Source organism: Mycteria americana, chromosome 10 (assembly GCF_035582795.1).
Source record: "Mycteria americana isolate JAX WOST 10 ecotype Jacksonville Zoo and Gardens chromosome 10, USCA_MyAme_1.0, whole genome shotgun sequence".
Lineage (NCBI taxonomy): Eukaryota > Metazoa > Chordata > Aves > Ciconiiformes > Ciconiidae > Mycteria > Mycteria americana.
In genome coordinates, this window is record NC_134374.1 from 17309648 (window position 1) to 17328736 (window position 19089).

The following is a 19089-nucleotide window of genomic DNA, read 5'->3' on the forward strand; positions in this document are numbered from 1 at the left end:
TTTCAACACTGGGAACGTGCTGGAGCATTCGGGAGAAGTCCTCCGTGTCCCTGTGGCCACCAAGAAGCATCTGAAATAAACCCTGAATAGTCCCTAACGGGGCCCTTCCTTTCCCACGCAGTGCCCTCGGGTACCAGCGCCAGCTCCTACCCCACCGCACGGCACCCGGCAGCAAGCGTGGTTGCTTTTTCCTCCGGACCTTTGGGCTGCAGGGCTGGCATGGATGTGTACTTCAGATCCTAGCATGCTCTCAGCAAAACAACACCAAGATGTTTATTTTCAAAAGGATACAATGTTTGACAAAATAAACTATATCTGATTAATACCGACTGCTTTTCTGGGGTTTTTTTTTTGAAGGCAGTAAATTCGCTGACTGTATAAACATGCCGGGGCCGCTTCATCTGCCTATATCAAAATTCCAGTTACCTCATGTCCAGAGAACGTCCTTCAGTAACATTTTGAGAAGCTTATTAAGGGGGTTGTTTGTGGGTTTGGTTTTTTTTTTCCCCCTACTTTTACTTCTTAGTGAGGTCTCCCATGAGCAAGCTGCAGGCTGGAGCCGAAAAAAACCCACTGCTGGTCTTCACACGGAGAGTTTCACCATGTCCCCAATAGAAAACCCAAATTCCCACGCTGAGGACCAGCGAGCATCCTCCAACGTGATGGTTTCACCTCACTCCCCTCCGGCTGTGGATTTCATCCCCCTGACACCTCCATACCTGGCTCCTTGCTAAAGCAATAAATAACGCACAAGAAGGATTTGCGAATTTGCCGACGTCCAGCCGAGTCATCCCCAGCTGTGGAGCTCACACTGAAAAATCACTGGGTTTCTGGGAATGGACACCTGCTTCTGGGGTGTGTGGTTTGTGATCTGGTAAAGCTTTAGCAGCATTTGTCAATCATTAAGCTGCAGTGCTGCTGGAAAGGTCAGGGAAATTCCCACCAAGGCACCCAAGTGTTTGGGAACCAAACGATATTTCTGAGATGCTTTAGCTTAGGTGAGCTAGACAGCCTGTAGGGCAGGACCCGACCAGTAGACTTGGTCATGGCCGGTCCCACCACTGAGCTACATGCTCCGAGGTTGGAAGGAGGTGTCTCAGCAGCACACGTGGCTCTGTTCTGAGCATTCTGAGATCTTTGTGTGGTTTCCTGTATTTTACTTCAGAGACTTACGCAACATCCCACACCGGGTCCCCGCCAGCAGCCTGCTCATCCCCCTGCTCCTCGTGCCTTTTCTGCCCTGGGACTACCCCCACCACCACCTCCCGCGCAGATGTAAAGGTCTCACCGTGGACCTGCGGCTGCCGAGAAAGCAGGGCGGGAGGCAGTGCAAGGCGGTCGCCTCCTCCCCTCCCGGCACGGCAGTCCCTGCCAGGACCCTCGCCTGTGCCCCAACCGCGTGCCCTCCGAACCTGGGGAGCAGCTGGGAATTGCCCTCTTGGTTGGTGGCATCTCCCTTACCGTACCCATAGCTCACAGCACCGGTTTTGACTCAAAAGCACATCAAAACACCTGACAGCATGGGATTACGTGCGTCCCCCTTACGCAAACCCGCAGGAACACCCCCGTGTCCAGCTGCCACGTTTGCAGACACGGCTGGTGCTCTCTGCATCCTCCGTGCAAGGGGGATTTTGTTTTGGTTGGAAGCCCCGGAGAATCCAGTCCCACATCCCCGCTGCGTCCCTGCTCCAGAGCACTTGAGGGCTTTGCTCATGGAGATGAACGAGCAATTCTGAAAAAATCCCTGAAAAACAAAACCGAGACACTCTAGATTTCACTTCCCAAAACAGCACAAGCCGTAAGCACCAGCTGTTTCTAGCAGCTGTTAAGTGCATTAGATTATACCATTCCAGCACTAAACTATTAGTCAATTGATTAATGAACTAGGACTTCCGATCCAACAAAAATATTTTGATTTTAAATTATGATTTGATGCATGGTTAGTACAGAAATACATTACACATGCTAAGCACATGTTTACATCTCATCACCACCCTCAGACACAGGGAAAGGTGCTGGCTTTGCCACCTTTTCAAGGCTGCTTGCAATCCCACCCAGAGATGCAACGGCTTTGCAAGCGACACGATGCTGCTCACTCCTGCCCGCACATGGGACGTGCACGGTGGCGGCAGGCTGCTGGCCACCCCGCTGCTGCCACCGGAGTTTAATGAGAGCTGCAAAACTGGCCAGGAAGCACTAAGGTTAACCGGCAGGGAGTAAGGGCTCAGCCACCTGAAACTGGAAACCTTCCCCAAGGTCGCTGGGCCTTTAGCCGGTGCTGGCACAGGGTGACAAGCCCACGAGGCACCGTCGGGACACGGTGCCAGCAGAGGGAGGGCAGCCGTGCTGCGCCGACGAGCCCGTGGCTCTGCACAGGGAGACTCGGGGATCAGGGTCAGCAACAGCTCAGGACCTGCTCTGGGTTTCACCACAGGGCTGGAAATTATCTAGAAAAGGGGTTTTTTTCTTTTTTTTTTTTTTTTCCAGAAGCACCTCCGTGACATAAACCCCTCTGTTCAGCTGCTCTTCCCGCTGGCAGAAAACCAGACAGATATTTACTCTGGCCACACGCCCCACGGGGTGGACGCGGCCACCGCCGGTGCCGGAGCCACATCGCCACGTTATCATGGTGCTGCGAGCGCAGCCGAGACGCTCCCCCGGCACCCACCATCAGCTCAAGCCCCGCACCTCCTCGACTCATATAAATACATTACTGTAGATATGATACATATACTCTTTACTAATATATATAAAATAATAATAATAAAGAAAAATTGAAATAATCTCGCCTGTGTGTTAGCAGTTAAACCTGTGAGCCCTGGGACAAGGCATGGAGCTCCAGGTATGCATGCACATGGAGGTGACAGTGCCCATCTCCTGAGGGACATGTCCCATCCCATGGCAACACAGGTCACAGTGAGCAGAGGTGGTGTGGAGAAACAAACAGGGAACAATTATTCCTTATTTCTCATGACATGGGAATGAAACACCGCCCAAAACCGAACGCCAGCTTTACTCCACCTTGGTGGTCAGAACATCCCTTGCAAAACCCCTGTTAAAACGTATGCACAAACCCACTGCGGGGTAAAATTCAACAGCTTTTTTCCAAGTTATAACGCGTTATTTTATAACTTGGCAGGTAGTGGGCTCAAAGGCTGGTTTTTGTGATCTCTTACCATAACAAAGTCTCCAACAAGCATAGCTTTGCTCAACAGCATGTGCATGCAATGGGAAACCAGGCTCAGCGTGCTACAGAGGGGTCTTCTGCCGACAAGCATCAGCACCGCGCTGCGGTGATGCGGAGTGGGAAACCGGGCGGGCTTTGTGAGACGCACGGGAAGGGACAGCCTGCGCCGCCTCCCTAAGAGAGGAAGAACGCACGCTGGACTCGCGCTGCAGAAGAGCCAGTGCCGCCATCCCATCCTGCTGCTTATCTAAGGAAGAAGCCGCACACAGAATTATTTCTGACACGGTATTAGAGGCGAGAACGTCCCTGTGCTGGTACCAGGGATACCTGGTGAGGCAGAGGCAGCACATCATCTCTGAACAAACCCAGCAGCCTGCTCCCACCCTCAGCACTCCAGGGGGATGAAAGGAAATGATCAGAAGGGAAGAAGCGATGGGAATTCAAGTGGCTCTAATAAAATATTCCCTTTGGTGGAGCAGAGGCTCATGGGCACAGCCAGCTGCGGCGCGGAGAGCAGGGATGATGGGAGAACTGGGGCAATGCAACAGCAAAGCAGCAGCAGGGTGAAGAAATGCCTCTGCCAGCAACACCGATGGCTCTGCCCCCGTCACCCCCATGCACTGGGACCCCTTTGACTCAAGGGCTCCCCAGCAGCGGCAGTCCCAACAGACGGAGAGGATTGCAATTTGGTTTGTGATCATGTAAAATACAAATACGCATCACACCGGCATGGATGTAAAAAAATCAGCGCTTACAGGAATACCATATGGCACCAGCACTGCCCAAACATCCCTGGTGCTCATCCCAATGCGGATGGGACACGAGGGGTCTGAAACCCAGAGGAAAGCTCTCTGACTGTTAACCAGCAGGTCACGCTGGAGCTTAGCCCAGATCCGCTCCCCTCCATCAGGAGCGGTGAACTGGGAGTTAACGTCCCCAGGCAGAGGACCGGTGTGAGCAGCCAGCTCTCCCTCTGCCACGGCTTGTGAAGCACTTCGTGCAGTTGCAAAGCTTCAAATCAGGGTCAGCCAGATCAGCCCCGCCACTTCAAAGTAAGAACAGGCAAAGTTTCCACTCTCCAAACCATCTGATTGTGTGGTTCAGATTTATCTACTTTCTCCCAAACATAAAGTTTCTTTTAAAAAGGTCTGAGGCAGACAAATATTTAAAGCATGCACGTGCATGGGTGTGCGTGCATGCGTACATGCACACATGGCAGCTTAAGATACTGCAGATATAATCACTCCAGTAAAGGCAGCATCTTAAACAGAAATATGTAACCATTTTGGCCAGGAACCAAACCAAACCAAACACTCTCTGGCCCCAGCCCATCCGTTTAACCAGACTACGGCAAGCCTTTCCGTGGTGCCCCCGAGCCGGGCACTGATGGCCTTTCCAGGCTGCCCACTCCAGGAACAAGGGCAGAGCATCGCCTCGCACACCTGGGAGGCTACTTCCAGCACACCGTCTATAGAGCAACCGACCTTTATTTTAGAGATAGCGTAAGTAAAGTAACATGCAAAGAAACACGTGAGTAAGAGTCTCATCTGCCGCGGGCTCCCGCAAATCCTTTTCTTTTCCTCCCTCGTGGTACAATGCGTGGCACAGCTGTTATTCATCCCCACAAAGCACGGTGTGTACATCCACGCCGTCTGTCCTTTGGCTGGAGCTGTGTTTGCAGATTTCCCGTGGGAAAGGAGGTGCTTCGCTTCTGAAGAATAAAACCAGGGCATTGCATGGGCCGCAGAGATGCCGGAGGGGACTGGCCACCTGCACTGAAGGGCTTCGCAGGACCTGGCTGGGAGGCGAGCAGCAAAATCACCTGCAACTTGCCACGATGCAAGTGTGCTTCATGCCCACAGGAGCACATCCCCACAACAATCTCAGCACACAACAACTCCTCTTCCACAGCATCTTTCCTCCTGCCGTATATCTGACCTTCTCTCTGCCCTGTCTTCACACGCCCTCCATATTATGTGCCTGGCCAGATTCCTAGGGGTGAGCCTTGAATTTGGAGTAAGTACAAAAACTGCTTGAGCTACAGACAAAATCTGTATTAAGACAAATAGGATCAGGGGTCTGATATTTGCTGAGAGTATTTCATAAATCATAGGTGTTCTGTACCCCATGCACATTTGAACAACTCAAGATGAAATGCAGTCTTCAACTTAACAGCAATGGAGACCTCAGTCTTCAAAAACTGTGAGGAACACAATTTAATATCAACTTTCTTATATTAAACAGGATTATCTTTAAAAAGCACTTACGTATTTACTAGTTTACCATGAACAAACGCTTTTCGGTTTGGTTTTGTTTGTGTGTGTGTGAAGATACCGTATTATTTTATAAAACTGACTCGAGTCATTTGCCCTGTCTTTGGAAATGTGCATATATTTCAGAAGAGGTTCCGAATGTCTTCCTCATTAAAAAAAGGCATGGAGAGACACTGAGCGATGCCACCGGCACTGGTCACAGCCGGTGGCCCAGCAGCAGCAGCAGGACCAGGGCAACGGCAGCGGCAGGGCCAGGGTGGGGGACGGCGCTCCCGGGGTCGCTGCTGGGGACCGCGGCGCCGTCTTTGCTTTGCTGATTCAGGAGCTGCTTGTTTGCAGAGGTGTCATCCATATCCAGGTCGTACGCCAGCTCTGGAAGCAGAAGGAGAGAGGTGGTCAGTAACAGGCGCTGTGTGCTGGCATCCTGATGCGCGGCACATCCAGCCCCCCCCAGCACCAGGGTCCCCGGGGCAGCCGTGCCGGCAGCTGGGGACAGCTGGGTCCGAGTGTGGTCAAAGGCATCATGGTGGGGTGGATGGGCCAGAAGAGCTTAGCAAACATCTTGTCAGTCCTGGACCCAGAGAGCCTCCCAGTACCCTACAGCAAACCTTATGCTTGGAAAGACCAAAAAATCACAACTATAAGGTGCCCCAGTAAGAAAACAAAAGACATGAGAGGATCTGGCTTACTAGAGAGTGACTCCCAAAGAAAATCAGCTGAACTTCAAAGCAGGTGTTTAGCAATGCAAATTGTCTCTGTGTCCTGGTTTCAGCTGAGATAGAGTTAATTTTCTTTATAGTGGCTGGTATGGGGCTATGTTTTGGATTTGTGCTGAAGACAGTGTTGATAATACAGAGATGTTTTAGTTGTTACTGCACCGGTCAAGGACTTTTCAGCTCTCCATGCTCTGCCAGGTGCAGAAGAAGCTGGGAGGGGGCTCAGCGAGGACAGTTGATCCAAACTGACCAAAGGGCTATTCCAGACCATATGGCATCATGCTCAGTATATAAAGCTGGGGAAGAAGAAGGAAGGGGGGACATTTGGAGTGATGGCGTTTGTCTTCCCAAGTAACCATTACACGTGATGGAGCCCTGCTTTCCTGGAGATGGCTGAACACCTGCCTGCCCATGGGAAGGAGTGAATGAATTCCTTGCTTTGCTTTGCTTGCGTGCACGGCTTTTGCTTTACCTATTAAACTGCTTTTATCTCAACCCTCGAGTTTTCTTACTTTTGCTCTTCCGGTTCTCTCCCCCATCCCACCGTGGGGAGTGAGCGAGCGGCTGGGTGGTGCTCAGTTGCCGGCTGGGGCTAAACCACGACAGTCTGCTCCCCAGACACTGCAAGGATGCGTGCAGGAGTGAGGAAATCCAAGCGAGCACAACAGTAGCCCCGAACCCAGAGGCAGCACAAGGCCTTGCTCATCAAATACCTCCTGGTCTGAGGACCTGAGAGGCTCTGCGTTTCTGCATTGCTGCAGTCTTACGTAAGTGCGTGCAAAATATGCTCCTTACAGCACTTTCGACACATCCATCCCATCCCCTGTCCACCTCATCAAAGCACTGGAGAGTGAGGAATGTGAATGGATCACGCACCCCGGGCATGCTGGTGTTGCAACATGGGGACTTTGAGATGAAGCACACGGGAGCTCCAACCCAGGAAGATGTCCAGTATAAAAGTTTTGATAGTCCTGGCAGAGGAGCATGACGTTAACAGGGGAAAACCTTGTGGCAACCCATCACTGGCTGCAAATGACCTGCTGAGCAGTAAGTCACAGCCGCCCTTGTCTTCCTGGGACAGGGAAGAATAAAAAAGTCCAAATAGACAATGTGGAAAGGCAAGAAACCAGCAATTCTCAGGGCCGAGAACAAAAAGCAAAAGGTGTTTTAAGATGCAGCCAGATCCACCTGGGGCATTTGTACCTGCTGAGCACCTGGACCGAGAGGGTGCACCCATGCTTGACTCAAGGCAATGGGTCCCTCGCTCCCCTTCTCGTGCTGCTGCCATCTCCTTCTCGGGTCCAGGTTTCTCGCCTGGATGGGAATCAGTTAAGCTTGTTCGTCTCATCCCTAGAGCCTGGCCTTTGGAAGCGGAGGAAGCTGGTGGTTTCCATCAGAAGAGACCGTGGCTCAAGCCTTTCACAAGCCCTCATGGATCACCAGCATACTGACAGGTTTGGATCATCCCACCCCACCCCTGAGAAAGAATCCAAGAGGCTGAATAAACACTCCAGCTAAAAAACGCCACATGAATCCAACGAGCACTACTGCCAAGGCAAACAGGCAGTATTTCTTAATCAAAAATACCCAAACACTGCAAAACAAAAGCATAACGATGTTAGCATGACAAGTGAGTCAGCCCAGGCCATCAAAGAGGGTCAGAAATGGCTGAACGGGAGCAGATATCCATGCGCACAAAGGGCCATGCGCAAGCAAAACCCGCCCGGTAAACTGAATTCTCCAGGAGATTCCCACAGATACTGGGATTCCTCTTCTCCACAACTTTTCTGCTTTTCTGCTTACGAGTAGGGATATGCTGCTGTCCTCCAGAGCTGCACACCCATGGGCAGAGCAGGAAAAGGTGCCCCCGTGGAAGGGATGCGCCAGGAGGCCACCTCTGCCCATCCCACGCTGCTTTCCAAGAACAGAAAGAAAAAGTCCCTCTGGCCCAAGGGATGCTCAGGCTTCGGGGCAGCTTGGGAGCAGCCTGGCTGCACCATCTTATTTTCCCAAGCTCATTTCTGCAGAATAAGTGAAGGGGTTTGAGTTAATAAAATCACAGCAGATTATTTTGCAGTTGGTTGTTTTACACAAGACTCCTCAGCTGGTACAACGTCCCGTCAGGGCAACGATGGCCTGCCCTGGTGTGTTTTAGAAGGTGTTTCCACACACCTCAAAGACTCCTGAAAGCTGAAAGATGCCCCATGGGGTCACAGGACCATCAGGCACCTGCATGCTTCCAGACCAGCGATCTGCAGCCGATCAGCAGAGCTTTTGGGGCAGAATATTCTCTTATTGAACATCCTAGCAAAACTAAAAAAATCCACGGGAACTGAGTAACTACTCTTGCCCTCAGTTTAGAAAAGAAATTTGAAACAAGAGTGTTTCAGCAAGGTCCTTAACAGCACAAAGGGTTTTGATGTTCCCATTTAAAGTCTCATTCTGCGATGCTGTAATTTATGAGATGCGAGTTCCTGTGCGGTTCGCAATGCAGCAGCTGAATTGTGCTGGAAACATTCAGCCAAAGCGTACCAAAATGATCATTTCAGACACATTCTTTTACACGGGAAATTTTCAGATTCTGGGATTTCACCTGAACTTGAGTAAGGGTAATTTTTTAAATCATGGCATTTCACTCAAATGGGAATGGTGATTCTCTCATTCATCCTCTTTGACCAAATTAAAGAGAGGGGAACAGAAACCTTCTTGTCATCAGAGATTTGAGAGCTATTTTCCTAGCCTTGTTTAACTGCTTCAGAAGTTTAGTGCTTGGGTGTGCGTTTGTTTTTGCTGTTCCTTCCATTGTTTCCTTCTCTGGGCTTATTTGTGCCCAACTGTATTTTTAGGCTTGGTGGATTTAGCCATTTGTTTAGCCAGTCTTTTATTTTGTATTAATAATGGATCTGTAACTCTTGCAAATTCCTTTCACTTAACTTCTACTGACCTTTGGTACGTAGAAGGAAAGGAAAATAAAAAGTATTAGCCTCTAATAGACCAGAGGCAGCTGATAACCAGGTCCAGGCAATAACAACCTTAAAAATAAATAACAACAACAACTATAATTCAAATGCAGGAATCCAAGTTAGCAAATGTTCCTAAGCAGGTACTTCTAGAGAGGGCTTCATTATGGTTTTGAGCCTTCGTGAGGATCCCTGGTTAGACCAGGTCGCTGCCGCATCCCCGCACCGCCTGCTCCCACAGCCCTGGGAGAGGAGGAGCCCCGGCAGCAGGGATGGAGCTGCAGGGTGGCTGGTGGGGCAACAGAAACTAACCTCCCACATGTGCCATTTTGGCCACTTCCACCCAGAACTCTGCCTTTACGCTGCAAAATAACCTGAGAGGAGCTGCTCCTCCGCCTCCCTGCTCCCCAGCCACCTTCTGCATTAAACTTCTCCACTGTCCCAGCTGCGATCGCCCACTTGATTTGCAACAGTTTCTGCTACAAAGTGGCCCTTTGGCCTGCAAAAGCTTTTTTTGGGGGGGGAACTAGAAAAATCTGTTTCTGTTTACAATCAGTCAGAGTCCGGAGGGTATTACCAACAATCTACACTAATTACATATTCAATATTCACTTATTTTGGCCCCTCTTGTCCTCCGGGCTGTGGATTAGATAATCCCCTTAAAATAATAGTCAATCATTAGCTCTGCTTTTTTTTTCCTGCATGCAAGCCGAGCGAGCGTGCCGTGCCGTTTCCCAGAGTCCTTAAGCAGCTGGTGAAAGGTCTCCAGCCGAACACAAGCCGGTCCCTCCGGAAGCATCTTTTGTAACAAAAGCCCCCCTAACACAAAGCTGCTGCGCTTTGCTCCCAGGACGGCAAAAGCTTCAATGGTCTCGCAGCGTGGATGACAAAACCTGCCGCCAGCTCTACAACGTGCGCTTTCCACACCCGCAAAATGAAGCGGCAGCATTTTTCCGTGGATTAGGACTAGAAGTAGGCATACCAACTCTGCGCAAGCTTATCGGGCAGGAATCATTAGAAAGCTCTTCTTGCTGAACCACACTAGCTTTGGAGACGGCTACAAAAGACGGCTGAAGCGGGAGGAGATTGGTTTTGAGTTGGTACAATAAGTCCCACGGCAGCTGGCGCAGAAGCCGGGAGGATGAGTACTGGCACGCAGGCAGCGTTACGGCAGGCATTCCTGTGCCAAATCCACCGCTGCCTAGCGAAACACCTCTTTTCAGCCCGAAAAGGGCAACACAGTCTTAAGCAAAGAACTGATAGCAAATGCCTCTCTGGCAAATGACCTCCAAGAGGACGGTGCCCGGCTCCCGTGGGCTGGCTCGGCTGCTGCCCGGAGCCAGGGAATGTCATCTCGCAAGCCGGCATCTGGGCTGCCCGCCTGCCAAGCCTGCCCTGGCAGATGGCTCCAGCGATAGACCTAATATAGTAACAGTCGTAACTGATGGCCATGCATGACAACCACCTCATGGTGTCACTTGATAGCTCTGCTGGTGCCCCGTGCAGCGGCAACGGGTGCGAAGGGGATCCCCCCACGGGCAAAACCATTGTCCCTAATGCAGTGGGTTCACCAGACGAGGCTGCCAAGTGGGCCAAAGCACTTGCAGGGACGTGGTGATGGCCTTTGTTTGCAAATGATGGAAACTCTGTGGTGTGAAGGGACTAGGGAATGGATCGTGACCATGTGCTTCCAATCAGTGCAAAACACATCGAGTAGAAATGTCAGAGACAAGTAGAGCAGCTTGGCAAGCTCCTGCAGCTCTTGTGGTCAGTTGTGAACATCTGCCTGCGCATGTCCTTCAGGATTTGTCTAGGAAAGCACATGCTACCATCACCAACAAAAATTACAATCTCTGGGGTGCATTGCTTGATTTAATTTTTTTAGGTAGCAAGCCTCATCAGTGTGGCGCACGAGTTACCAATAGATGCAGTAGACTCTGGCTGTCTCCAAAGCAAGACTGGATTTCTTAAAGGGAGAGGTGTTTGAGTCAAGCTCAAGCTGTTGACTCATTACAAGGTGAAGCATAAGAGCCTGTAATCCCACAGATCAGATGCCTGACCCTGGCTCCCAACTCTCTCCATCTCTACAGCACCAACCACTTCACTCTCACAGGTGTCTGCACCTGAAATCTAGAAGAACAGTCCAATTTCATCCCAAACTCTCCCTGTTGGAACACCAAAAGCTCTGCTCACCTCAGCCTCCAGCTACCTGGCTTTCTCATGCAAACAGCTCATACTACAAACACACCTCTGCATCCACAAAGACAACGTCTGAACCCATCCATGGAGTTACACAGCCACAACTGCGCAGAGAGAGCCGGGATCCCCAACCTTCTCCTTCTCCAAAACACCTTAAACTCTTCCAAACACCCAGCCAAGCACAGTTTCATCTCACCAGGGAGGTTTTGCCCTCTGGCTTATTACCACTAAAATCCTGGAGCACCGACAGGTTTGCCAGTTGTCTTCTTGCGCAACGAGCTGCAACAGCCCCGCCGTAGGTGCGGCCCTGCCGGTGCATAATTAAAGCGCTGAGCCGGGGCTGGCCACGATGCTTGTGTTGGCACAGTTGCGAGATCACCGAGATGGATGCGCAGCATGTGCATGGTCTTGTGCCTCTGCTTTTCCACCTCCTCCGCAGCAATTTAGGAGGTGTGGCTCTTGGCAATACGGATTTGGAAAGAAAAAGAAGAAAAAACCCAGCTCAACACCATCCCACTGCCACCAGCAATGTGGCCAAGGGAGCCTGGCGTGGCTCAGCAGTGAGCAGTAAAACCAATTTCCTGGGCAGAAACCCAAGGGAATCGGGTTGGGATTGCTGATCTGCAAACCAAGACTTCCCCGCTTGCCGCTTTGACACATGCCGGCTGCCAGCGTGCCGCTGTGTTTGCGAGCGACCCGAAGACCACAGGCACCACCACAAAACCAGCACTGATGCAGGGGAAGCTCCCCCAGGATTAAAACAATCTGGAGGGTAGCAACTAGGTTGATTTGGGGGGACCAAGTAATCTAGCACAGAGAGGTGAGGAAGCTCCAGCTCAGCCCCACACCAGGGGATGCAACCAGGTGCTGCTCGGGGTACATGAGGCAATCGGCCATAAGGCCTGCGAGGCAGCCAGTACGCGCACCCCGGCTCCCTAACCTCCAGCACTACCATAAAAGTCTTGTCCACAGATGTCCTCAAGCTTTCAATGGGGCAAAGGGACAAAACACCCCCAAAACCCCAACACATCACATGGCACAGGCAGAGGGGCTGCACCATGACCCTAATTCAAGTGACTACTCCTCCACCCCACCTTGGCCAGCAGCTGGTGGCAAGAAAGGGCTATCATTTATGACCTGGGCTTATGTTTACTTTGAAAATGTACTCATTAAATTCCTTTTTGCTCCTTCGTGTGCTGTAGATTTACCCTGAAGAGAATCTGGCATCTGCAATTGCATTAATCATTTTCCCTTTGGCAGCAAGTGAAAGAGTTTCTGAACTGTACTCGCAGAGCAGAGCCACAAAACCATGTTTAGCAAAATGCGCTCATGTAATCTATTAAAAATTAACAAATCTCATTAGCATTATTAATTGGAAGTGCTGGAGTCCTTGTACTTTGATGATGAAGCAGCATGCCCCAGTCTGATATCCAGCTGTATTGTCCAGAAAAAGAGCTGCTACCTAAAGGAACTAGGAGAGAAGAACTGAAAAATAGGGAGCTAATCATGGACAGCCAAAAGCATCCACAAAGGCAGGAGTCAAGAAAGAAAAAGAGGAAAAGCTGGAAACAGAAGAGCATGAATGGAAGTGAAGTGATTTATGAGGCAGCAATATAGGACCGGGTCAAGCAATGTTCCTGCAGATCCCCCATGTATCTCAGCCACCCAGACGCGGAGTCACCCTCTCCCTCTTTGGAGACCTTCAAGGTCTAAACCCACAAAGCGATCCCTTCTGATCACTCTGCTGTCACCTGAGACATCTCAGGACAGTCTTGACTTTGGGAGGTAACATTCCCAGTGACAACAGAGCAAAATAAAAAGCTTCACATTTCCTCTAATGACCAAAAACATCATCATCACACCAAACTGAAATTTTCTCCTTCATCTTTGCTCCCCCAAAGGCTCTTTGCTACAGCATGACCGGGACAGGCAGCTCTTGCTTGCTACCTGCTGGCCTTCAACTCTCCAAGCTCAGGACATTTAGTGACATTCATGTACTAGCAAGACCCGCCAAGACACAGTCCTAAGGAGAACGGCAATGATCCCTGCCTTCCAGATGCCAGCTGCTAAAAGCAGCCCTCAAGGCAGAAGGATGTTTCTCAATGCTTGATCAGAAAACCCATGGTGGTGTTACGGCACCCGGGAACATCTGACATCTTCCTTTGTGACTCACCACGTGCGGAAACTAGACTTGAATGGGGCCCAGGCCACGGAGACCAGGGTTTGTGGCATTGATGCTCCAAGTAGGCAACCAGAAACATGCCCCTTCGATCAGAAGGGCTCAAGGACTTTGTGCAATGTCTACACTTAGTCAAAAATCCCTGGACATCCATCATTCCCTTATTCTTGTAAGGAAAAGAAAAATAAAGGTGTCTGGTGTTTTGCTCCTTGAGCACGCATGTAAAGAAAGGACCTGAGCAGCGCTCCCAGCCCAGGGATCAAGCTGACAGAGACTCCACCAGGCTACAACCCATGACGCCAAGGAAAATATCTGGAGTGAGATTTTGGGTCATAACCCAAGAATTTGGGTTGGGCACAGACATACCTGCTCAGCCCACAGGTAGAGCCGGCAGGTAGGCTCAGGCATGGAGGTTCACACACATCTGCCTCCGCTCCTGGAGAAACTGCCCGAGGTTTTATGCTCTTACGCTGCCCAGGATCACCGGTGTGGAAGGCGAGCAAGCTCCCCGGGTCGTGCTGGGGGAACATTTGCAGAGCACAGGTTGAGGTGAGAGCCCTGCCAAGGGAAGGGAACCGAGAGGCTACAGCACTGGCCGGCTTTTTTAATTGCATTAAGCTGCTAAAATAAATAAATAAATAAATAAAATCCTGGCTCTGCATTAAAACAACATTAAAGTGACTTCAGCCTATAAAAATGGGGTAATGCAGGAGGCCCTGGGAAACATCACCATACCCGACTTTCCCACTTTATATAGAAAAAGAAGGGTTGGGTTCATAGGCTGGAACTTTTTAACAGCTTCAGGTCGTGTTCCCTGTGCTGTGTGCTGGAAGGAGCCCCAGGAACAGCCGCTGTAGTCTGAAACCAGGACCTGGTTCTGTACTGCCTTCTGCACGGCTGCAGAGAAAGACCCAAATTAAACCCAGCTGCTTACCGGGTGCACATAACATCTGATGCAAAACTGGGGCTGATTCCTGCTCCCTGCCTCCCTCCAGGACCGAGAGCAAACCCCAGTCCCAAAGCATTGCTGGAACGACAGCACCGAAAGATAGAGCTGGATGGTAGCAGCAGCTCCGACAGTAAACCTGCCGTCATCCCAGCTGAGCACCAGGACACCGCGGCTGCGGTGCTCGGGCTGTGCCAGATCCATCTCTTCATGCTTACTCTTTCGTGGGGGCCAAGGGGCTCCCCATCATGCTTGGGGACCCACAGCTGGGACCTCGTCAAACCAGTGCTCGCAGCTGGGACCACGGTGGAGCTCAGGGAGGCTACCTTGGCTGTCCCTACCCCAGGAGGAGGGAGCAAGGGAGGGAGAGGATCGGCCCTGGGCTCCTGCCCAGCACCTCCCCGGGCCAGCTCGTACGTGCAGCCACAGAGGGTATGGGGGACTTGGCCGCGCAGCTCACGTGGGAGCATCCAAATTGCTCTGGGGCCACATCCATCGGCACAGCCAGCAGGTATCGGCTGAGCAGCAAAACAAGGAGATGACAATGCAAGAGGACTCCGAGGTCCAAGTCCACGAATGCCTCCCCCTCCGTCCTATCTGTGGCACTCACGGCTCAGTCTCAGGAATGTCACAATTGTGGTGGAAAATCAAAATAAAAAGGCTATGTAATCCAGTTTGTAAATCCCTTGAAAAATACAAAATCCTCTCTAAAACGGATTACAGAGATTAGAGATAAAAGTTTCCTGGAAATCAAGAATTGCATTTCAGCCTCCCTCCTCTCCCACCCTCCCAGAAACGGAAAAGAGATGGGCTCGTGCCCTGCACCACCCTGCCGCGCTCCTCCCTGGCCATCACCCCGGCCTCGGGGAGCAACAGCAGCTCCCTCCGGCCCCTGAAAACAGCACAGCTGTTTCTACCTCATTTTGCCCTAAATACTATTGTGGGCCACTATCTGCTGCATTTACCAGAGCCTACGGGCAACACGCATCAGTGGTAGGAAATCTGCCTGCATGAGGGAGAGGAGGAGATGCCTGCCAGCCTCCCGCACGCTTTTTGGTCCATCCCTTTTCCAAACGGGCTCTACGGGCCCGTGCAACGTGCTGCCGCGGCTTTGTGAGCTGCAGGAGCTGCACCCAGCCCTGCGGGACCCCAGCAGAAAAACGTCCTCTTACATCAGGGTGGTCCTCTAAAAATCAAGATGTTTCACTTGGCTGTGCCAGTGGTGACAACATTATCAAGGGGAGAATGGCCAAACACTCATGTGCCAATTATATCAAAATATTTATCGGCCATGCTATTATTATTCTGATAGATCAAAATCAGCATTTTGTTTAATATTTTGACTCAAGTATCCACAGTCAATGGTGGCAGAACAATTTTCTGTTGGGAATTTTTATTTCGCACGAGTTTTTGTGCTTTCATTCTTATTTGGAACAACAAAAAAAAAAAAGATTGCAATATTAGCATTCCCGGCAGAGTAAGCATTCCAGTTCCTGACCTGCTATTGCTCAAGGATTTCTGCAGCTGCAGATGCCTGTTTGGAGCTACAGTTAGGTCACTTTGAATGATGCTCATAGAATGAGGATCAAAACACTTACAGCTTGATCAAAGGGACATTTTATGAACATTGCAGCCCGAGTTAAGTGCTGATGTGAATAGTTACGCTTGCCCTTATATTAGCCCAGCTCAGTTCTAATAAAATTAACACCCTTTTAAATAACACACTCAATTTTTATTTGTTTCATGTTTTCGTGCCTTATGGCTTTGAAAACATATCCTCAAAACCTTTCCATCACTCTGGGAACATCTAGCTGTGTTAGGATCTGGAAATCAACTTCTTCTCCAGAGGAATAAGGGGGTTGCTGCTTTGTGTTGTTGTTCCACCTGCTCTAACGTGAATTTATCCACCAAAGGCTGTTTTTTTCCCCCCACAAAAGAGGGTAACACAGTTAGACTCTTTCTTTTCCCAGTAGGAATTACTACCTGTAAATAAACAACTAAAAACCGATCTATAAGCACCAGCAGCATCAATGCTCCTTTGAAAGGAGACAACAGAAAAAACAAAGCAGGGAAAAATCCAGTCTCTTTTCTGCATTTCACTTGCATGTTAGAGGCAAAATGAACTTACCAGTCCAGGACAGGGGACGTCTTATTGGCGCAATACAGCCGGTTAACTGTTCTTTAGAGATATTAATCTCAAAAGCCAGAACAGAAAGAGCATTTTCCCCCCTTTTATTTATTTATCTTTTTTTGTGCCAACTCACCTTAGCTGAAAAGCACATTGAGATTGTAATTATGGGAAGGCCTCATCTAGTAGATTTGTAAACTCAGCTATCGGCTTGAATTACTGGAATTAGCAAGGCTAATTTAATGTCACTGTTCAAAATAGCTCAGATTTGGAATTTCTTAATGGCCTTAGGAGAAGGAGTCTTTATGCATACTGCAATCTAGGCTTCATTCTTAGACTAAATTCCTTCTCATAGATTTTGTGAATGCCCTGTTTTGTAGCCAACACAAACTCTGTCCAGTAAAATAATGTAAGGACTCAGAATGAAAAGAGATTAGCTGTTCCCTGCTCCTGTTATTTTAAAGCAGAAATAACTTTGGCTTCTACTGATTCATAGACAAAGCTTGAAATGCAAAGCATGCTCAACTCCAGATTCAGCATGAAAAGGACCTTAAAATATTCCCGAGTGCAAGTAATGGACTTACTAGAGGGATGAAAAGAGGCACTTTTCACAGAATCCCAAGCTCTTTAGTCCTGTCATATCAGTAATCTCGCTTAAGAATTTCATTTTATTTACATTTCTTTCCCTTCCAAATATCCTGCCTGACTCCTATGAAATACAACATTTACACTTTTAAAGCGTTAATTTATTTCTGTTAATGCTCGCTGGCAAGTGGTGTAAAACGCCTGCAGATCACCCAAAGCGTGAGCGGGTGCGACGGCGTCAGGACGGCGTGTGACAGGGAACAATTCTGTATGACGTGCAGTTTTACACCTGACAATTGATAAATGAGAAGGTAATTTTAAAGACTTGGTTAAAAGCATCTTCTTTAAATAATGACAGTTGATTGTGCTGGAACTCAACGTACCTGCAATCTGTTCTCCTCTCCTTTATGTTTAACACCCACAAAAACAATGCTGACAGTGAGAAAAAAAAAAAAAAGCTTTATAGATATCAGGAAGGAATCTGCCTGGCTGTCCTTAAGCTACCAAAATATGCTCATTTTTTTACCCAGTTTGCTTAGTCTTTGCAGGATGGTTTAATCTAAAACCAACATTAAACAACTAGTGGCAATTTTCCCTCTTTGTTTGAAGAAATGGCTGAAAAACAAAGGCATTTCAGGAAAAAATTACAAAAGCCTGTGTAGAAACACCAGGAAAGCAGATGGAGATTTCCCCTTTTTAAGGAGCAAGGGGGGATGTTTTCTCCACTCGGCTCTATGTCCCCGTGACAATTTGCACCAGTTTGCACCATGGAGGGGATAGATGTGTTGGGCTACATCTGCCCATGGCCCGCCCCGAGACAGCACCGGCAGAGACCAAAAATCCCCAAAACATCCCGGGATGGCTGCGCATGGCACGTGCTACCGGCCAGTGATGATTTTCACAGACCCAACCGTGTGGTTTTGCTCTGGAAAGGCAAAGCACAGCGATTGCACGCTGCCTTTCACCCAAGGGTCTCAAAGCACACTGCAGGCATTAATTACGCCCTCTACTTTGCAGAGATTAATTAAGCACTGAAGCCTCATGGTTCCCGAGAGCCGAGTGCAAGCCTCCATTCACTAATGGCTAAAACTGAGCCAAAGTTGCAACGGGGCTTCACAAGCGCTGATGGGCAAGCTGTGAAAAGCACCTCTGAGCACCCCGAGATGTTCTGCAGTGGCAGCCTCCTCCTCCTCCTGGGATGCTTTTAATTCCTCTGGACACGTCCCAGCAAGTCCCCCTGTGAAGGTTTTGCTCTGAAAACACTTTATGGCAAGGCACGGAAACCAGAGGCACACCAGGGAGCAGGGAGGGCGAGGAGCAGTCCTGTCCCACAGCCATCTTTCAGTGCACCCGCTCAGCCCCTATTTCTAAGGACACCCCAGCAGGTCTCTGATGCTAGCGGGTCATTTTTTGTAATGATGAACCTGCAGCCCTGATGAGACATCCCCTGTCTGTCCACCAAGAAGCAACAGAAGCTCCTCAAATCATCCTCGTTGCTTCCTTGTGTGCCGCTGGCTGCCGGGCTGCTGTGTCACCCCTCGCCGGCTGGGACAGGCTGCAGAAGACCACCAGGCTGCCTTTTTCTGCCCATCCTCCCAGCCCATCCAGCTGTGAGAGACAACCCCAGCAGCTCTGCCAGCGGAGCCAGGGGAAGGCACCCTGACAAGCACGGGTGCTTTGAGATGCTCCAGAAACCACCCTCGCTGCAGCATCCTTCGCTGGGTCAAACCCACACACATCACACGGGACTCGTGCAGCCTCGGTCACTGCGGAGGCCTCACATGATACTCTAGCAAGGCTGCAGGCAGAGGCAGGGGCCGAAGCTACGATGCTGGGGTCACCTGTCTGGATGACTTCGTGTCTTCTCAGAAGTTGGTCAAGCCATTTGCCCAGGGCACAGGTGCCAAGCAATGGTG

General features: G+C 50.0%; 1 protein-coding gene across 1 annotated transcript in view; it reads right to left on the minus strand.

Annotated features, from left to right (window-relative positions):
- Positions 1-4662: 4662 nt before the first annotated feature.
- GPC3 (glypican 3) overlaps positions 4663-19089 on the minus strand; it is a 155204-nt gene continuing 140777 nt past the window's right edge. The window contains exon 8 of the mRNA XM_075512926.1: positions 4663-5832. Coding sequence (XP_075369041.1) covers positions 5657-5832 — 176 coding nt within the window. The 3' untranslated portion in view covers positions 4663-5656. The remainder of the gene's footprint in view (positions 5833-19089) is intronic.